A 13,288-nucleotide genomic window follows, 5' to 3' on the forward strand; every position below is an offset into this window, starting at 1 on the left:
CTGATTTAATGAGTGAGATTCTTTAAGAAAAAAAATATGAGATTTTATTAAGCAAACATGCCGTTCTCTTTTAGCCAGCTTAATGTCTATGAAACGCAGCAGCCTGTAACAAGATGCTGTTGATGCTTTTGATTTGCAAATTTATGTGGGGCTGGTTTCTGTTCCCAGCATAAGCAGAGGTCAGAGCAGCCACACCATTCTTATCTGTGCAAGAACTCTTAACATTTTCTTCTGATTTTATAATCTTTAATTTTTCATTATCAGGGAAGTATTATCTGAGATTGGTGCAGATTATACTGCATTAATTGGAAAGCAACTGCTTTGGTGAAAAAGAACTAAACTGTTAGAGATGTTCCAGATAATTTTTTATCCTGTATTAATAGACTTATAGGAGGTTGAGAGTAGATTATGTGACTAGTACAACACAAAGCTAAAAAGTGGTAGAAAGGAAAATTTCCAGGATCTCTTTTTCATACTTGAAATGGAATTTCAAGTATAATAAGAGGATATTATCCTGTTATTATAGCTAAAGATGTTAATCTTTCATTTGTGGTTTTATGCTATCTTTTAAAGCACATTCTCTTTGGAAGAAAAAAATTAAGGTTTTATTCTTACTGGGTCTCTTAAACATAATTCTAAAAACAACAGAATATATTATCTATGATTAAAATTTACCCAGAAAACATTTTTTTAGAAACTTTCTCTAAAAGTATCAAATATTTGTGTGCAATTTAGAAAGTATAGCTACTAACACAATTTGTTATTGGTTATTATGATAAAACCTCTATGTGAGTCAAGGGGGAAACGCAAGTCTCTTGCTGCTTGTACTGTTAGCATCCTGCCTGGCTAACTTTATACTTTAAGATAATGTGGACGTGTCTGAGGAGCAGAGGCTGATGGGAGGGTGTGCTCTGAGAAAGCGGTGGACAGGGTCAGCTCACGCTCTTTATTTCTCCTCAGCGTGGTGTCTAGAAACACGCTTCCTCTGAGTGTGGTAACTACTTGGGAGTACCACCTGAGGACTCCATTTTGATGCTTCTCTGTCCTCCTTAAATGCACTCATTCACTTGTCTTCTGGATGACAAACTAATGTGGAAAATGTCTCTTAAATATTAATATGTAATATCTGAGAATTTTTCGAAAGATACACTAAAAGTAGAAAAAGCATACATTTCTGTTGGTCTGACTTTCTACTTTGTATTTTTTTAACAGAAGTTTCCTCTATCATAAAAAAGAAACCGAATCAAGCTAAAAGAGGAGTGAGTATGATGTGTGAAATATGCAGGCGTCAGCTCTGAAACAGCTTGTGTACTTAAAGCCACCTTTGTCACTTCACTCGTATTATTTGAGCCATAGTATAATGAAGGTGGCTTTGATAGAGGCTATGTTTTGCTCAGTGAGGTGAACGTTATTCTTTGTGAGATCTTCTAGAATGAGTGTTTAACGTTTCTTCTGTCAGCAACAAAATTCTTTAAAACATCCGCGGAGGCTCCCTGAGACTTTGTATCCTGTTTGCGCTTCTGTGAGCAATGCTGTCTTGTGAGGCTGGAGGGTCATCTGTCCAGCGTTCAGATCCCGTGAGGCACCAGCATTTGAATCCTGATGCTGTCACTTACTGGCTGTGTGATCTTGGTCCAGTCTCTTAACTTGATCTGTAAATTGGGGAGGAGAATAATGTCCACTTCCTAGAGCCGTGAGAACTAAGTAAGGGAACCAGTGTGAGGCGCTGTCACGGTGCCCGCCGTAAATGCCAGCTGTTGTTGCAAAGCCATCACACGGTTTGGGTGGAATATAATCCTATGTATCTTCTAGCTTGGGGCCAAAAAAGGAAGTTTGGGAGCCCAGAAACTGACGAATACGAGCTTTAATGAAATCGAAAAACAAGCCCAAGCAGCAGATAAAATGAAAGAACAGGAAGACCTTCGGGCCAAGGAGGCCTCTAAGGGAGAATCGATGTAAGTTTAATTTGGTTATAATAATACGTTTTTCATAATAAAACTATTAATTAGACAACTCCCAGATTTACTTTCCTAATGCCATTTATTTTTCTGTGTGAGGAGGATAATGCGAAATTTAGTTTTATGAAAACTGACATCGCACTGACGTGCGGATCGGAAGGGAGGCGACTAGTGGTGGGGGGAGCAGCAGCAGTTTCGGGGGGAAGCCGCGAGGGCGGGCTTGGGGCGGCATCCACGAGAGGGGAAGACCGATGTGCCAGGAGGCGTGTACGCATGGAGGATGCTCGCATCGTCAGTCATTAGGGAAACGCACAGTGAGACCCCGCCTCACTCACTCACATGGCCGTGATCAAGGAGACAGACAATAACAAGTGTCGGCGAGAATGTAGAGGAACTGGGGCCCTCACACGTCGCTGGTGGCAATGTAAAGAGTTAAACGTAAAGTTACCATATGACCCAGCAGTTCCACTCCTAAGAGAAACTAAGACGTGTGTCCGCATATTCACACAAAAGCTTGCGTTCATAGCAGCATTAATCCCCATAGCCGAAAAGTAGAAACAACCCAAACATCGGTCAGCTGATGAAAGGATGAGCAGAAGGTGGTCTGTGCATACAGTGGGGTTCCATTCAGCCATAAAAAGGAACACAGAACTGATCACCCTGCACCGTGGATGAACCTTGAACAGTCTGTGCTAAGAAAGAAGCCAGTCACAGAGACCACAAGTCGTATGGTTCCATGTACAGGAAATGCCTGTAACAGGCAAATCCGTGGAGACAGGAAGCGGGCCAGTGGTTGCAGGGACTGGGGGCTAGGGGTAGGGGAGGATGGGGAGTGACTGCTGATGGGCGTGGGGTTCTTGTTTGGGGCGACGAAAATGTTCTGGAATAAGATAGTGGTGATGTTGGCATAACCTTGTGAATATACTAAACACTACCAAGTTATATACTTTAAAATGGTGGATTTTATGGTATGTGAATTGTATCTCAATAATGAGAACTCGGCTAAATTCTGAGTATACGACGGAAGGCTGTGGGTATGGTGGTCTCCAGGGGTTTTGAGCCTGGATCTTCGGGGGGTCCCAGAGTCAGGCTTGGCTCAGAGGAGGGGGAGGAGTTTTCAGAGACTGAAGAAGAGGGAATTGAGACCTCGGTCCTGGGGGGGACCTGCACGGACCAGTGGAGTTGGAATGACCACACGGAGCCCCGTGAGTCAGCGTTGGTTTCACAGTATCCGAAGGGAGAGCCGTGGGCAAGGCGGTGTGTTTGGGAAAGCGAGTTTGGCGGTGCCCTCTGGCCGTCTGCAAAGTGCAGGCGAGCGGGTGTAAAAAGCACAGGAGGCTGGATGCGACACGGGAGAGGCCGCTGGGGTTCCTAGCTCGCGTGTTTGTTTTATTTACGTGGTGTTTTCTCTCATTCTCATGTGTATTTTATCAGTTTTAGCTCGAGTTACTACAGACTGCATGATGAAAATATTAATACTTATTTTGTGAGGTGGTTTTGAGGATTAACTCAGTTAATATGGCGTCAGTATGGTCATACTGACAATTCACTAAGTGGAATTTGCATGCTAAGCCCAGATAATTTAAAGTTGATAGTTCTCATTGTTATTTCACTCATAGGCCCTAGGGGGCAGCACCAAACTGTATTTAGATTAAGTACGGTGTGAAATGATTTACATAACATTGGTTCTGAGTTGTCTCGCTTGAATTTCTCTGACTAAGTGAGTTTTCTGACTCTGGGAAAGGGGAGAGGTTACGTCTGAGTGTGTAGGCAGCTTCCTTTGGTGTTTGAGAGTGAGCTGTGTCCGGATTGCTCACTCCTGGGCTTTTCCCAGAGAGTGTGTAGAATCCCATGCCTGATGGGAACAGAGGACATGGAATACAGAAGCAACAGCTCCCTGCCCGCAGCTCGGGTGCGTGGAGACTGGTCATTGCTATTAGACGCTGTACCAGCCTTTATTCGTAGCTTTCACTAGGACGGCTCGATGCACCATGAGAACAAAGACGCAGGTCCTGGGGGATTTCTGGATGCCATTAGGGACCCCAGTTCGACAGCTTCGGCGGCCTCGTTCAGAACAGCCGCACGCCCGAGCCTTAACCACTGTCCTGCCTCCCGGACCCTCTGCAGCTCGGTTCCAGCAGCGCTGGGCCAGCTGTGAGCAAGCGCACGTTTCAGCCTTCAGATGTGCGAATGTTGTTTTTCTGCAAGTGAATTTTTGTAATGGCTGTAAACAAAGTCATTTCAGCGTAGTAAACGGCCAGGAACAATGTTTTTTTCCTTGTATCATCAGACTGTGAAACTAAGCTGTCGGTGCAGTAGCCTAATCCACAGCTTCTGGCAGTTTCCCGCCCGTCCTCGGGGGCGTCCGTGCCCAGGTAGTAGGATGAGTGCGGAGAGGCAGAGCTGCCATCCCCGGGCTGCGCCGTGCGTGGTCGGAGTGTGTCGCAGGCCCTCGCTGGAGCTGTGCTGGGAAGGGCTCCAGCAGTTCTGAGAAACGCGGAGTCTTGACTTCCTGATTCCATTAGCGCTTCCAGAGCTGGATTACAGTAAGCCTGGATGCTTAAGGGCGTGCTTGCAACGGGGGACAGACCCAGGCCCACGCTCCCAGGCCCACGTCGGATGTCCGAGGGAGGAAAGCTTTCCTGGTTCATATCTTTCTAGTAGAACGTTTTCCTTCCCATCCATTCATCTTCTCCAGAAGAATCTGTTGCTACAGTTATATCTATTCATGTTTAAACAGCTCTTTTGTTTTCCTCCAAAAACTAGGCCAGAAAGAGTATTCTTTTTTTTATGAGTAATAAAATGAGTATATTGCTGTTACCCGTTCTGTAGGAATAATAGCAAAGAAAGCAAACTGCCAGATTAAAACAAAACAAAGAAATCCTGCTTGACTCATTAAGGAAGGAAGCAGTAAAAGCAAGATTACTTTTTCTTAGTAAGGAGGTCCATTGTCATTCCCTGTTACCGTACAGAAATGCATTTCTATTATTACAGGATTTATACAGTACTTTGCTTGCATCCTCGTGACATTTCACACAATTTTATAAAATGGACGGTAGCTTAGAAATCCCTACGAGGTATATACAACACTTGTCAGGACCTGAGGTTTTGTTGACATCTTGCATATGATATTGTGCTCTTGTTATTGCTGACATGGGCACAGTTCGCTTTATGAAAAATTAAGTAGAACATTTTAGAAATCTGAGAGTAAGGGGCAGCGTTTCATGCGTCTTTTTATTCCTTTTGGTGCGTTATTGGTAACAGGTATTTGATAGATAAATGCTCTGTATCTGACTGGTAGTGCAGAAAAATATATTGGCAGAAGAACAATTATTCCATTTTAAATGCTTTCAGAAGTCTAATTACATAAAGAGAACTTATGGAAAATTTTCTTGTAAGCCGAAAGATACTTTTGCAATTAAGTAACCCCTTCTTAATTCATCTGTTTGTAAAGTCCAATTTATATATATAAGCAAACCAATGAAAGTAACTTTGTATTTTTGATATGGAATGTGGAAGTATAATAAAATATTAATCCAAGTAAGAAATTAAGCTTTTTACTATCCTATGTAATAATTTTTATATACATAATGTTATTACATAACAGGTAGCATAAATTATTATATAATAATAGGTAGTATAAGCTAGGCCAGTGATATAGATTCAGCAGCGACCAGAAAGTGCCTATAAACACACTGAAATTTTCTTGAGCATCCACTCAGAAAAGACCCTGAGAAAAAAATGCTGATTTGCCTTCATAATTGTTAATTATGGAAAAAGCACAGAGCTACAAGTATAAATGACATGTTTAGTTTTGCTTGGTATTCTAACTTAAGAACACAGAATTACAGCTAAATTAAGGAGCGTTTGGTTTTTCTGGCAGTGTTTCGTCATTACGATTAGCCTACAAGGATCTTGAAATTCAAATGAAGAAAGATGAAAAGATGAACATGAGTGGCAAGAAGAAGATGGAGTCAGAGAGGCTCGGCATGGGATTCGGAAACTGCAGAAGGTACGTGAGCCTCCGCAATCTGGGGTTTCAGAATTTAAACCAGGTTGCCAATCTCGAATGGATTTTCCCTGTGTTTTTTCCAACGTTAGCAATATTTTCTCATTATTCTTTCCTTTCTTCAATGATTTTGGTTTACTCTAGCGTTCAATTTAGCATGAAAACTTCCAAATTTGATTCTTAGAAAAAAGGAAAACTGTCTGACTTGTCATTAAGTGGATGCCACAGGCATAACTGATTCTTGTGACTGTGTGTTGTGTGACTAGTTACTGTCCTCACTAAGGTCCGGTGTTTTTCAGTGCTTACACACACACACACAAAAACACAACAAGTTTTTATTGCTTATGTCTTTAACCTCACTAATCAATTTATTTTTGTTGAGACTGTACATTAAACATTTATTCTCTGGTGAACACAAGTGTCTTCATGAACTAATAGTTTTCTTCCATTTTATTCTCTGTTTTCTCAAGTGGTATTTCACATTCAGTGACTTCAGATATGCAGACCATTGAACAGGAAACACCGATCATAGCAAAACCAAGAAAAAAGTACAGCGATGACAATGATGATTCGTATTTTACCTCCAGCTCAAGGTAATCTGAAAAATCACCCCTGGCATTATTTTGAAAAAACAGTGATCAGTATGAACATAATAGTTTATTTGTACTAGGAGCAAATACAAGTCAGTTTACTTCATTGTTTTTAAAAGCTCTGGCTGGAGTCAAGGGTGTTCTTTGAAAAACTTGGGGAAACATTCATAAGTGAGCAATGTTTGCAAAGATTTAAATGTTTGATAATAAAATCAGCGACCAAGAGCTGAAATGAGTGGTTAAGAAAGCTGTGTTTACCTAAAAGAGGAAATGGGAGAAATCTGTGAATCTGGAACGTATGTGTTGTTTAGCCTCATTCCCACAGATGGAACATTTCACAGCTGGAGAACACCCGCTCAGGAGTCCAGTCAGCAGGGCAGTGTGTGTAGTAAACTGTGTGTGTGCGTTCATTGATAAAAACGGCCCCGCTCAGAGGGGCTCCCAGGACAAAGCCTCCCCTGGCTCTGAGCGCTCACCATCCCGTCCGGCCCCACGAGGTGCCTGACTCCCTGGCACTGTGTGTCGCTGACCTGACTGTGGAGAGTGCGGGGTTCAGGTTCCAGCCGCCCGAGGGGCAGGGAGAACGGGTTTGAACTTGCGTCAACTCCAACAGCATGTCCTGCACAGGGGGAGTCCTGCTAAAAAGGCACCAAGTCAACTCGGGAAATCACTCGGGGTGGGCGCAGCTGAGAAGCAGGCGGGGTGACTGCAGGCCCAGGAGCTAGACGGCCTGGATTCGGATCCTGCCTCTGCGCTTTGGTGGCGGTGCGACCTTGGCCAGGTCATTTAACCTCTGCGCTCCAGCGTCTTCATCTGTAAGTTAGGGATACGAGCAGCATCTACTTCGGGGTTGGCGAGGGTTAAACGGGTTACTACAAATGGAGCGTTTGGAATAGCGTTTGGCTATTATTAATGTTCCGTTAAGCTGCTGTTATTACATAGCAACTCAACTCGAGACGTGTGATTTGGTGTCAGTGTTCAATTACCGTTGTTAGATACTTAACCACACTGAGGGCCAGGTTCACATTGGAGTTTGGGGAAATCCAATGTGTGCCTGTCAGTAACGGGCGGTCCCCAGGAGACCCCTCACTCCCACCGCGAAGGGCCGCTGAGCCGGGCGGCCGCACAGGTGGCTACGCAGGTGCCAAGCGTTTTCATGTAGATAACAGACTCACGCTTCTCTATTCTGCTGTCACGGTTCCTGGAGGGTCTGTCCCTAAAAATTCTCTAAGCGGAGCTTCAAATTATTTGAAGTTCAGACATTTTACCAAAAAAAAAAAAAAAAAAAAGTCAGTGGCATCGCAGGGTCCCCCGTGGGCACCTTGAGACCCGGACGGTTTTGTATTTGCCTGCGGTGAGTGACCTGGACAGCTCACCGGGTTTCCGTTTACTTAGAGGTGACACCCGAACAGCGCTTCGTAAACCTATGTAAATGTTTCCTATGGGGTAAAATTACGTGTTTAACTTGATTCGGAAGCTGCGTGCAGGTCAGTGCTTCAGGAACGCGTGTTAGATGGTGGGGCGTCCGGGCCAGCGGGGAGGGGGCGGCTTCCACATCGCCCCTCGGGCCTCCCCACAGCACCTTGATTATTCCCTGCTCACTAGCAACTCCTGCAGAAGAGAGCGGGAAGGAAAAGTAGATGCCGCTTAAATCACTGCTGCTGGGTAGCAAGCCTTGAGAAACTTCCGGAGAGCCGCCGGGCTCCTGCTCGCTGACAGGTTCCTGGGGCCTCATCTCGTCCGGAGCCTCAGGGCCCCTGCGGGCCTCTCCTCCAAACGTGGTCGGAAGGGCCCCGAAGGCCTTTGTTGCTATGAAACAGTTACTTACGGTCTGAAACCTGGGAGCAGATGGTGTTTTCACAGAGGCCACACTTGCCGGCTTCCTGGCAGAGAGACCTTGGTGCGCTGTCTGTCACGAGGAACAGACGCCTTCTCGAGTCCTCCTTGGTCGTAGCCACCGTTAGAGCAAGGGCGCCCGCAGGGCTTGGCAGCCGAGGCACCTCCAACGTGGACTTTCGGAAAGCAGGCATATTAGTTCCACGAAGAGCTCTCATTGCTTCCAAATTATTCATTAGCCCATTAGAACTTGAATATTATGAATTATGGAAGAGTGCTGTTTCTATTAAAAAGAAGATCAGCCGTATCTTTGGTTTTCGTTTTTTATTGCGTTCCATTATTTCCAGGATGTAAATAATGTAATTATGTATTGAGTACAAAATACTGAAACTAGAACAGTTTGCTCAGCCTTAGGAAGCAGCGTGGCCTTCGGTGGAATGAGCAGGTGTCTATAGCTGTAAATTGGATGTGTGACATTAGGGTGCTCTTCTCAAGGGATTTTATGTAATGTTTTCCGGGTTGATGAAGACAGAGGGGGAGGGCAAAAATAAAAGTAAAAACATTGATCTAGACATGAAAACATTAGAAAGTCAGTGAAGGTTTGGACGTCAGATTTGGAGGCTGTCGTGTCTCTGAGGGAAGGCAAGGGGGCCATGGCCATTTGTCGGTCCTGTCACCCTGTCCTTCCAGTGGGCAGCTGGAGCCCTGGCCGGCCGTCTGTCTGTCCCCCAGTGAGTTGCCACGTGCCTCCTGCATTGTGTGGGAGCACAGAGAGCCTCTCGTGGGGGGATGGAAGGAAGAGACGCCCCGCCCCACCCCAGCACCTGGAACTATACAAACGTAACAGGCTCTGGCTAATGAGTAGGGTCCCAGCGGAATGGCGCTCTCTCCTGAGTTTGGAGCAGTCCATCATTTTTTAAAAATCTGATGCTCCTACGTACCAGGCTAAGCACTTTGGTTTGTGTGAGTGACGAATGCTTGCCCAGAGTGACAGTCAGCACAGCCACGTGAGGGCAGGAGCCGAATGCGTCTCCTTGGCCTGTGTCCTCACCTCACAGGCATTATTAAGTGTGTTTTAAGTTCCTCATTGAATTGGTTTTAGGTCTTTCCCTTGGGCCCTTACAAATAAGTCTCTCAAATATCTAAAGATAACTCTCCAGACCAACAAAGGTCTCACATCTTTCACACCTCCTTTCTCTGATGTGACATCGAGTCACTTCGTTGTCTTAGTCCCGTCTCCAAGAAGGGACAGTCAGTTCCTCCACGCAGAGCCCGCAGCTCATGGCTGCTGCACCCATCAGCACCGGAGAGCCTGGGCAGCTTGCAGCTGGAGTCCAGGTGCGTTTGGGACACGGCACGTTCCCTTCCTGGAGAGAGAAGGCTAGTGTGATGACATTGGTCCTCAACGACCCACTTGCCAGAGAAGGCAGAAGCCGCATTTGGAAGTTCTGCTTTCTCCCTATTATCCACATAAAGTCACACACTGTCTGCTTCAAATGGCAGACATCCCTGCTCCCTTTTCTGTTTGTTATTCTTTTTTTCTGCCAGGAAAAGGGGTATGTTTGTTCTTAGCATTTCCCCCCCAAATCTTAGCTCATCTGGGTCCCTGGCCTCTCTGTCCTGCTAGGTACCTGCCGTCTTCTTCGTCTTTGGTCACAGGCCCCTCCGGCGTTCGGTTTGCCATCTCTGAATGGCTCATTATGGCTGTCGAGCGTGGTGCTACCTCGGTCCTTGTCCTCCTTACTCTCTGCAGAAAGCCTAGATGACATTTGAAAGCATCTACATGGTCTTCCCCCATCCTTCCTTCCCTAGGCCTAAGCCTTAGCATTTTCTTCTCTCTTCTGAACTTCTCGAACTCCACCTTTACAAGGAGTGCGTATCTGGCCGGGCTTTTTCCACCCTAAGCCGTCATGAATTCTGAGATGGCACAGCTACTTTTTAGTAAGGCCCTGGCACGTCCCCCTCACAGTATCAGTCAGTCTCTGTCCTGTCCTGCAAACCCTGCTGCCCTCGGTCAGGGATTTTCCTCTCACCACGTAGGACAGAAAGCTGCTCTTTGCTCCTGGGCAGTGAACGCCCTGCTCAGTGGTGCTCGGCTTATGAAAGTACAAACCGCCCCAGAAGGCCAGCGTCTCCTCTGAGATGTTCAGATCAAGTTCATGTCAAGCCCAGACTGAAAGGGCACCTGCAGGTGATCCAGTTCAGTGACCTGTGGCTTTGCATCTGACTCCAGAAGGAGGCTAATTAGCGTCCTGTACATTGAGGGGGAGTTAGTGCTGGGACCGAAGTCGTTGCCGTGGCTGAGGTGGCAGGTATTGCCAACAGGAAGCCAGCTCCGCAGAGGTGGTCCGTCCTCCAGGCCCAGCAGCGTTATTTGTGACCGCCTAACTAGGCAGAACTAGGCCCACAGAAAACGAAATGTAACCTATGGTGAGTCGCGCTTAAAGATGCCATGTGCTGTCCGGATAGGCTAGGTTATGCTGCGGTGACAAACACCACCCCCCTTCCCAGATCCTAACGCACCATGGTTTATTTCTTGTTCACTAAAGTCAGCTGAGGGTACAGGTGATTGTCCAGATTACCTGTCCTTCAGGTGGCACTTTGATAGTCCAAATGGGTACAGTTTTCACCTGCCTGAGGCTGCAGCACCTGGAAAACACGACCTCTTCTGTCTGGCAGGGTGAGCTGAGCACGGGCACTGGAAAGGCCTTGGAAATGATTTATTTGCCTTGTGTCTGCTCCTGTTTCATTGGTCAGATCCCATGGCCGCCCCCAGCTTCAAAGAGGCCGGAAGTGCAGCCCCACGTACCCGCTGTGGGTGGGATCAGCGAGGGCCTCCAAAGTCACCATTCTACTCTTTTTCGTGCAGGTACTTTGACGAGCCGATAGAGTTAAGGAGCAGCTGTTCTTCCAGCTGGGATGACAGTCCGGATTCCTACTGGAAAAAGGAGAGCATCAAAGACGCCGACACGATTCTGAAGGCCACGGGCTATTCGGACAGGTACGAACAGCAGAACAGCGGCCTTGCAGATCGCGAACCCACGACTCTAGGGAAAGTCTCCAAGACTAGTAAATGATTTTGTTCTACCATTTCAAGAATATTCTCCGAAGCCTGGTCTGTTTTCCAACCTTGCGATTTTGCCTTTCCCAGGATGTGGCATAAGTGGATCGGGCTGTCACTGGCCTTTCTGGACTGGCTTCTCGGACCTTCCTGAGTGTACCTGAGACTCATTCGTGTTCACTCCTCTTTGTCGTTGAGTTTGTTTATCCATTCATTTGTCCAGAAACTCACCCGTTTGGGGATTATGAGTGAAGGACGGTAGAACTTATTGTCCAAACCAAGGAACTGTTGAGTACGAGGGGGCACTGTTAATACTTGGGGACAACAGGTGTAGCCAGGGGTTGTCCCGGGTAGCTGGAATATTGGTCATCCTACTCACTCCGTCCCACTGACGTGGAGCGGCGTGTGGCCTGCCTTACGGTACCGTCAGTTTTTGCTAATTGATCTGTGGAACTGCAGAGTGAAACCTATTTTTAATGGAAAATTCCTTCAAATGTTGTGTGGTTTGGATGTTTATTCATTTTTTATTAGAATTTTCATTTTAAAAGTGGCCTGAAATCCTCTTATAAAATTACTGCTGTCAGCTTTTTAAAAAGTAAAATGGCATGCGTATGCATTATAAATAAGAAACGCATTGGCTTCCCAGATTAGTTTAACCTGTTTTGCTGTTTGTTCGTTTGTTTGTTTATGGTTCTTTGTGTGTATTGAGACCGCTTAAGATCTACTCACTCAGCAAATTTCAAGAATACACCACAGCATTTTTAACTGGAGCCACTATGCTGTGCATGAGGTCCCCAGAACTTAATTCATCTTACAGATGAAGAGGTGTGCCTTTTGACCAACATCTGACCGTTTCCCCCACCTCCCAGACCCTGGAAACCACTGCTCTATTCTGTTTCTATGAGTCTGACTTTTTTTTCTTAATTTTGGATTCCACTTATAAATGAGATCATACAGTATTTACCTTTCTCTCTCTGGCATATTTCATTTAACAACGTCCTCCAGGTTCATCCATGTCACAAATGGCAGGATTTTCTTTGATACGGCGGAATAATATTACATGGTGTATATACACCACATTTTCTTTCCCCGTCCACATGTCATCAACAGCCACTCAGGTTGTTTCCATATCTTGGCTGTGGTGAATAATGCTGCAGTGAACGTGGGAATGCAGATATCTCTTCAAGATACTGATTTTGTTCCCTTTAGATATACACCCAGAAGTGGGATTGCTGGATCATATGGTAGTCCATTTTCAGTTTTTTGAGGAACCGTCATACTGTTTTCCATAATGGCTGTGCTAATTTACGTTCCCACCAGCAGCATGCAAGGGTTCGCTTTTCTCCAGCCCTCGCCAACACGTATCTCTTGTCTTTTTGATCACCGCCTTTCTAGCAGGTGTGAGAGGACATCTCATTGTGGTTTTGGTTGGCGTTTCCTGGACGGTTAGTGCTGTTCAGCACCTTTTCATGTGCTAGTGGCCCGTAAACTTCCCTCTTAGAACTGCTTTTGCTACATCCCATACATTTTGGTATGTCGTTTCCATTTTTACTTGTTTCAAGATATTTTTTGATTTCTTCTTTGACCCTTTGGTTGTTCAGGAATCTGTTATTTTCCACTATTTGTGAATTTTCCAGTTTTCCTCTTGTTACTAATTTCTGCTTTCATACCATTGTGGTTGGAAAAGATACTTAATATGATTTCAATCTTCATAAATCCGTTAGGACCTGACACATGATTCAGATTTGTTTTATGATGTAACGTGTGATTTATCCTGGAGAATGTTCTTTGTGCACTTGAGAATGTGTGTTCTGCTGCTATGAGATGGAATGTC

The 13,288-nt window shown here is 45.5% G+C and overlaps 1 protein-coding gene across 1 annotated transcript in view; it reads left to right on the forward strand.

The window, feature by feature from the left end:
• The window catches only part of ARFGAP3 (ARF GTPase activating protein 3), a 44,312-nt gene that overhangs the window by 20,280 nt on the left and 10,744 nt on the right, over positions 1 to 13,288 (forward strand). The window contains exons 8-12 of the mRNA XM_039863271.1: positions 1,213 to 1,259; positions 1,813 to 1,955; positions 5,842 to 5,970; positions 6,438 to 6,560; positions 11,263 to 11,394. Coding sequence (XP_039719205.1) covers positions 1,213 to 1,259; positions 1,813 to 1,955; positions 5,842 to 5,970; positions 6,438 to 6,560; positions 11,263 to 11,394 — 574 coding nt within the window. The remainder of the gene's footprint in view (positions 1 to 1,212; positions 1,260 to 1,812; positions 1,956 to 5,841; positions 5,971 to 6,437; positions 6,561 to 11,262; positions 11,395 to 13,288) is intronic.

This window comes from Pteropus medius, unplaced genomic scaffold (assembly GCF_902729225.1).
Source record: "Pteropus medius unplaced genomic scaffold, Ma_sr-lr_union100, whole genome shotgun sequence".
Lineage (NCBI taxonomy): Eukaryota > Metazoa > Chordata > Mammalia > Chiroptera > Pteropodidae > Pteropus > Pteropus medius.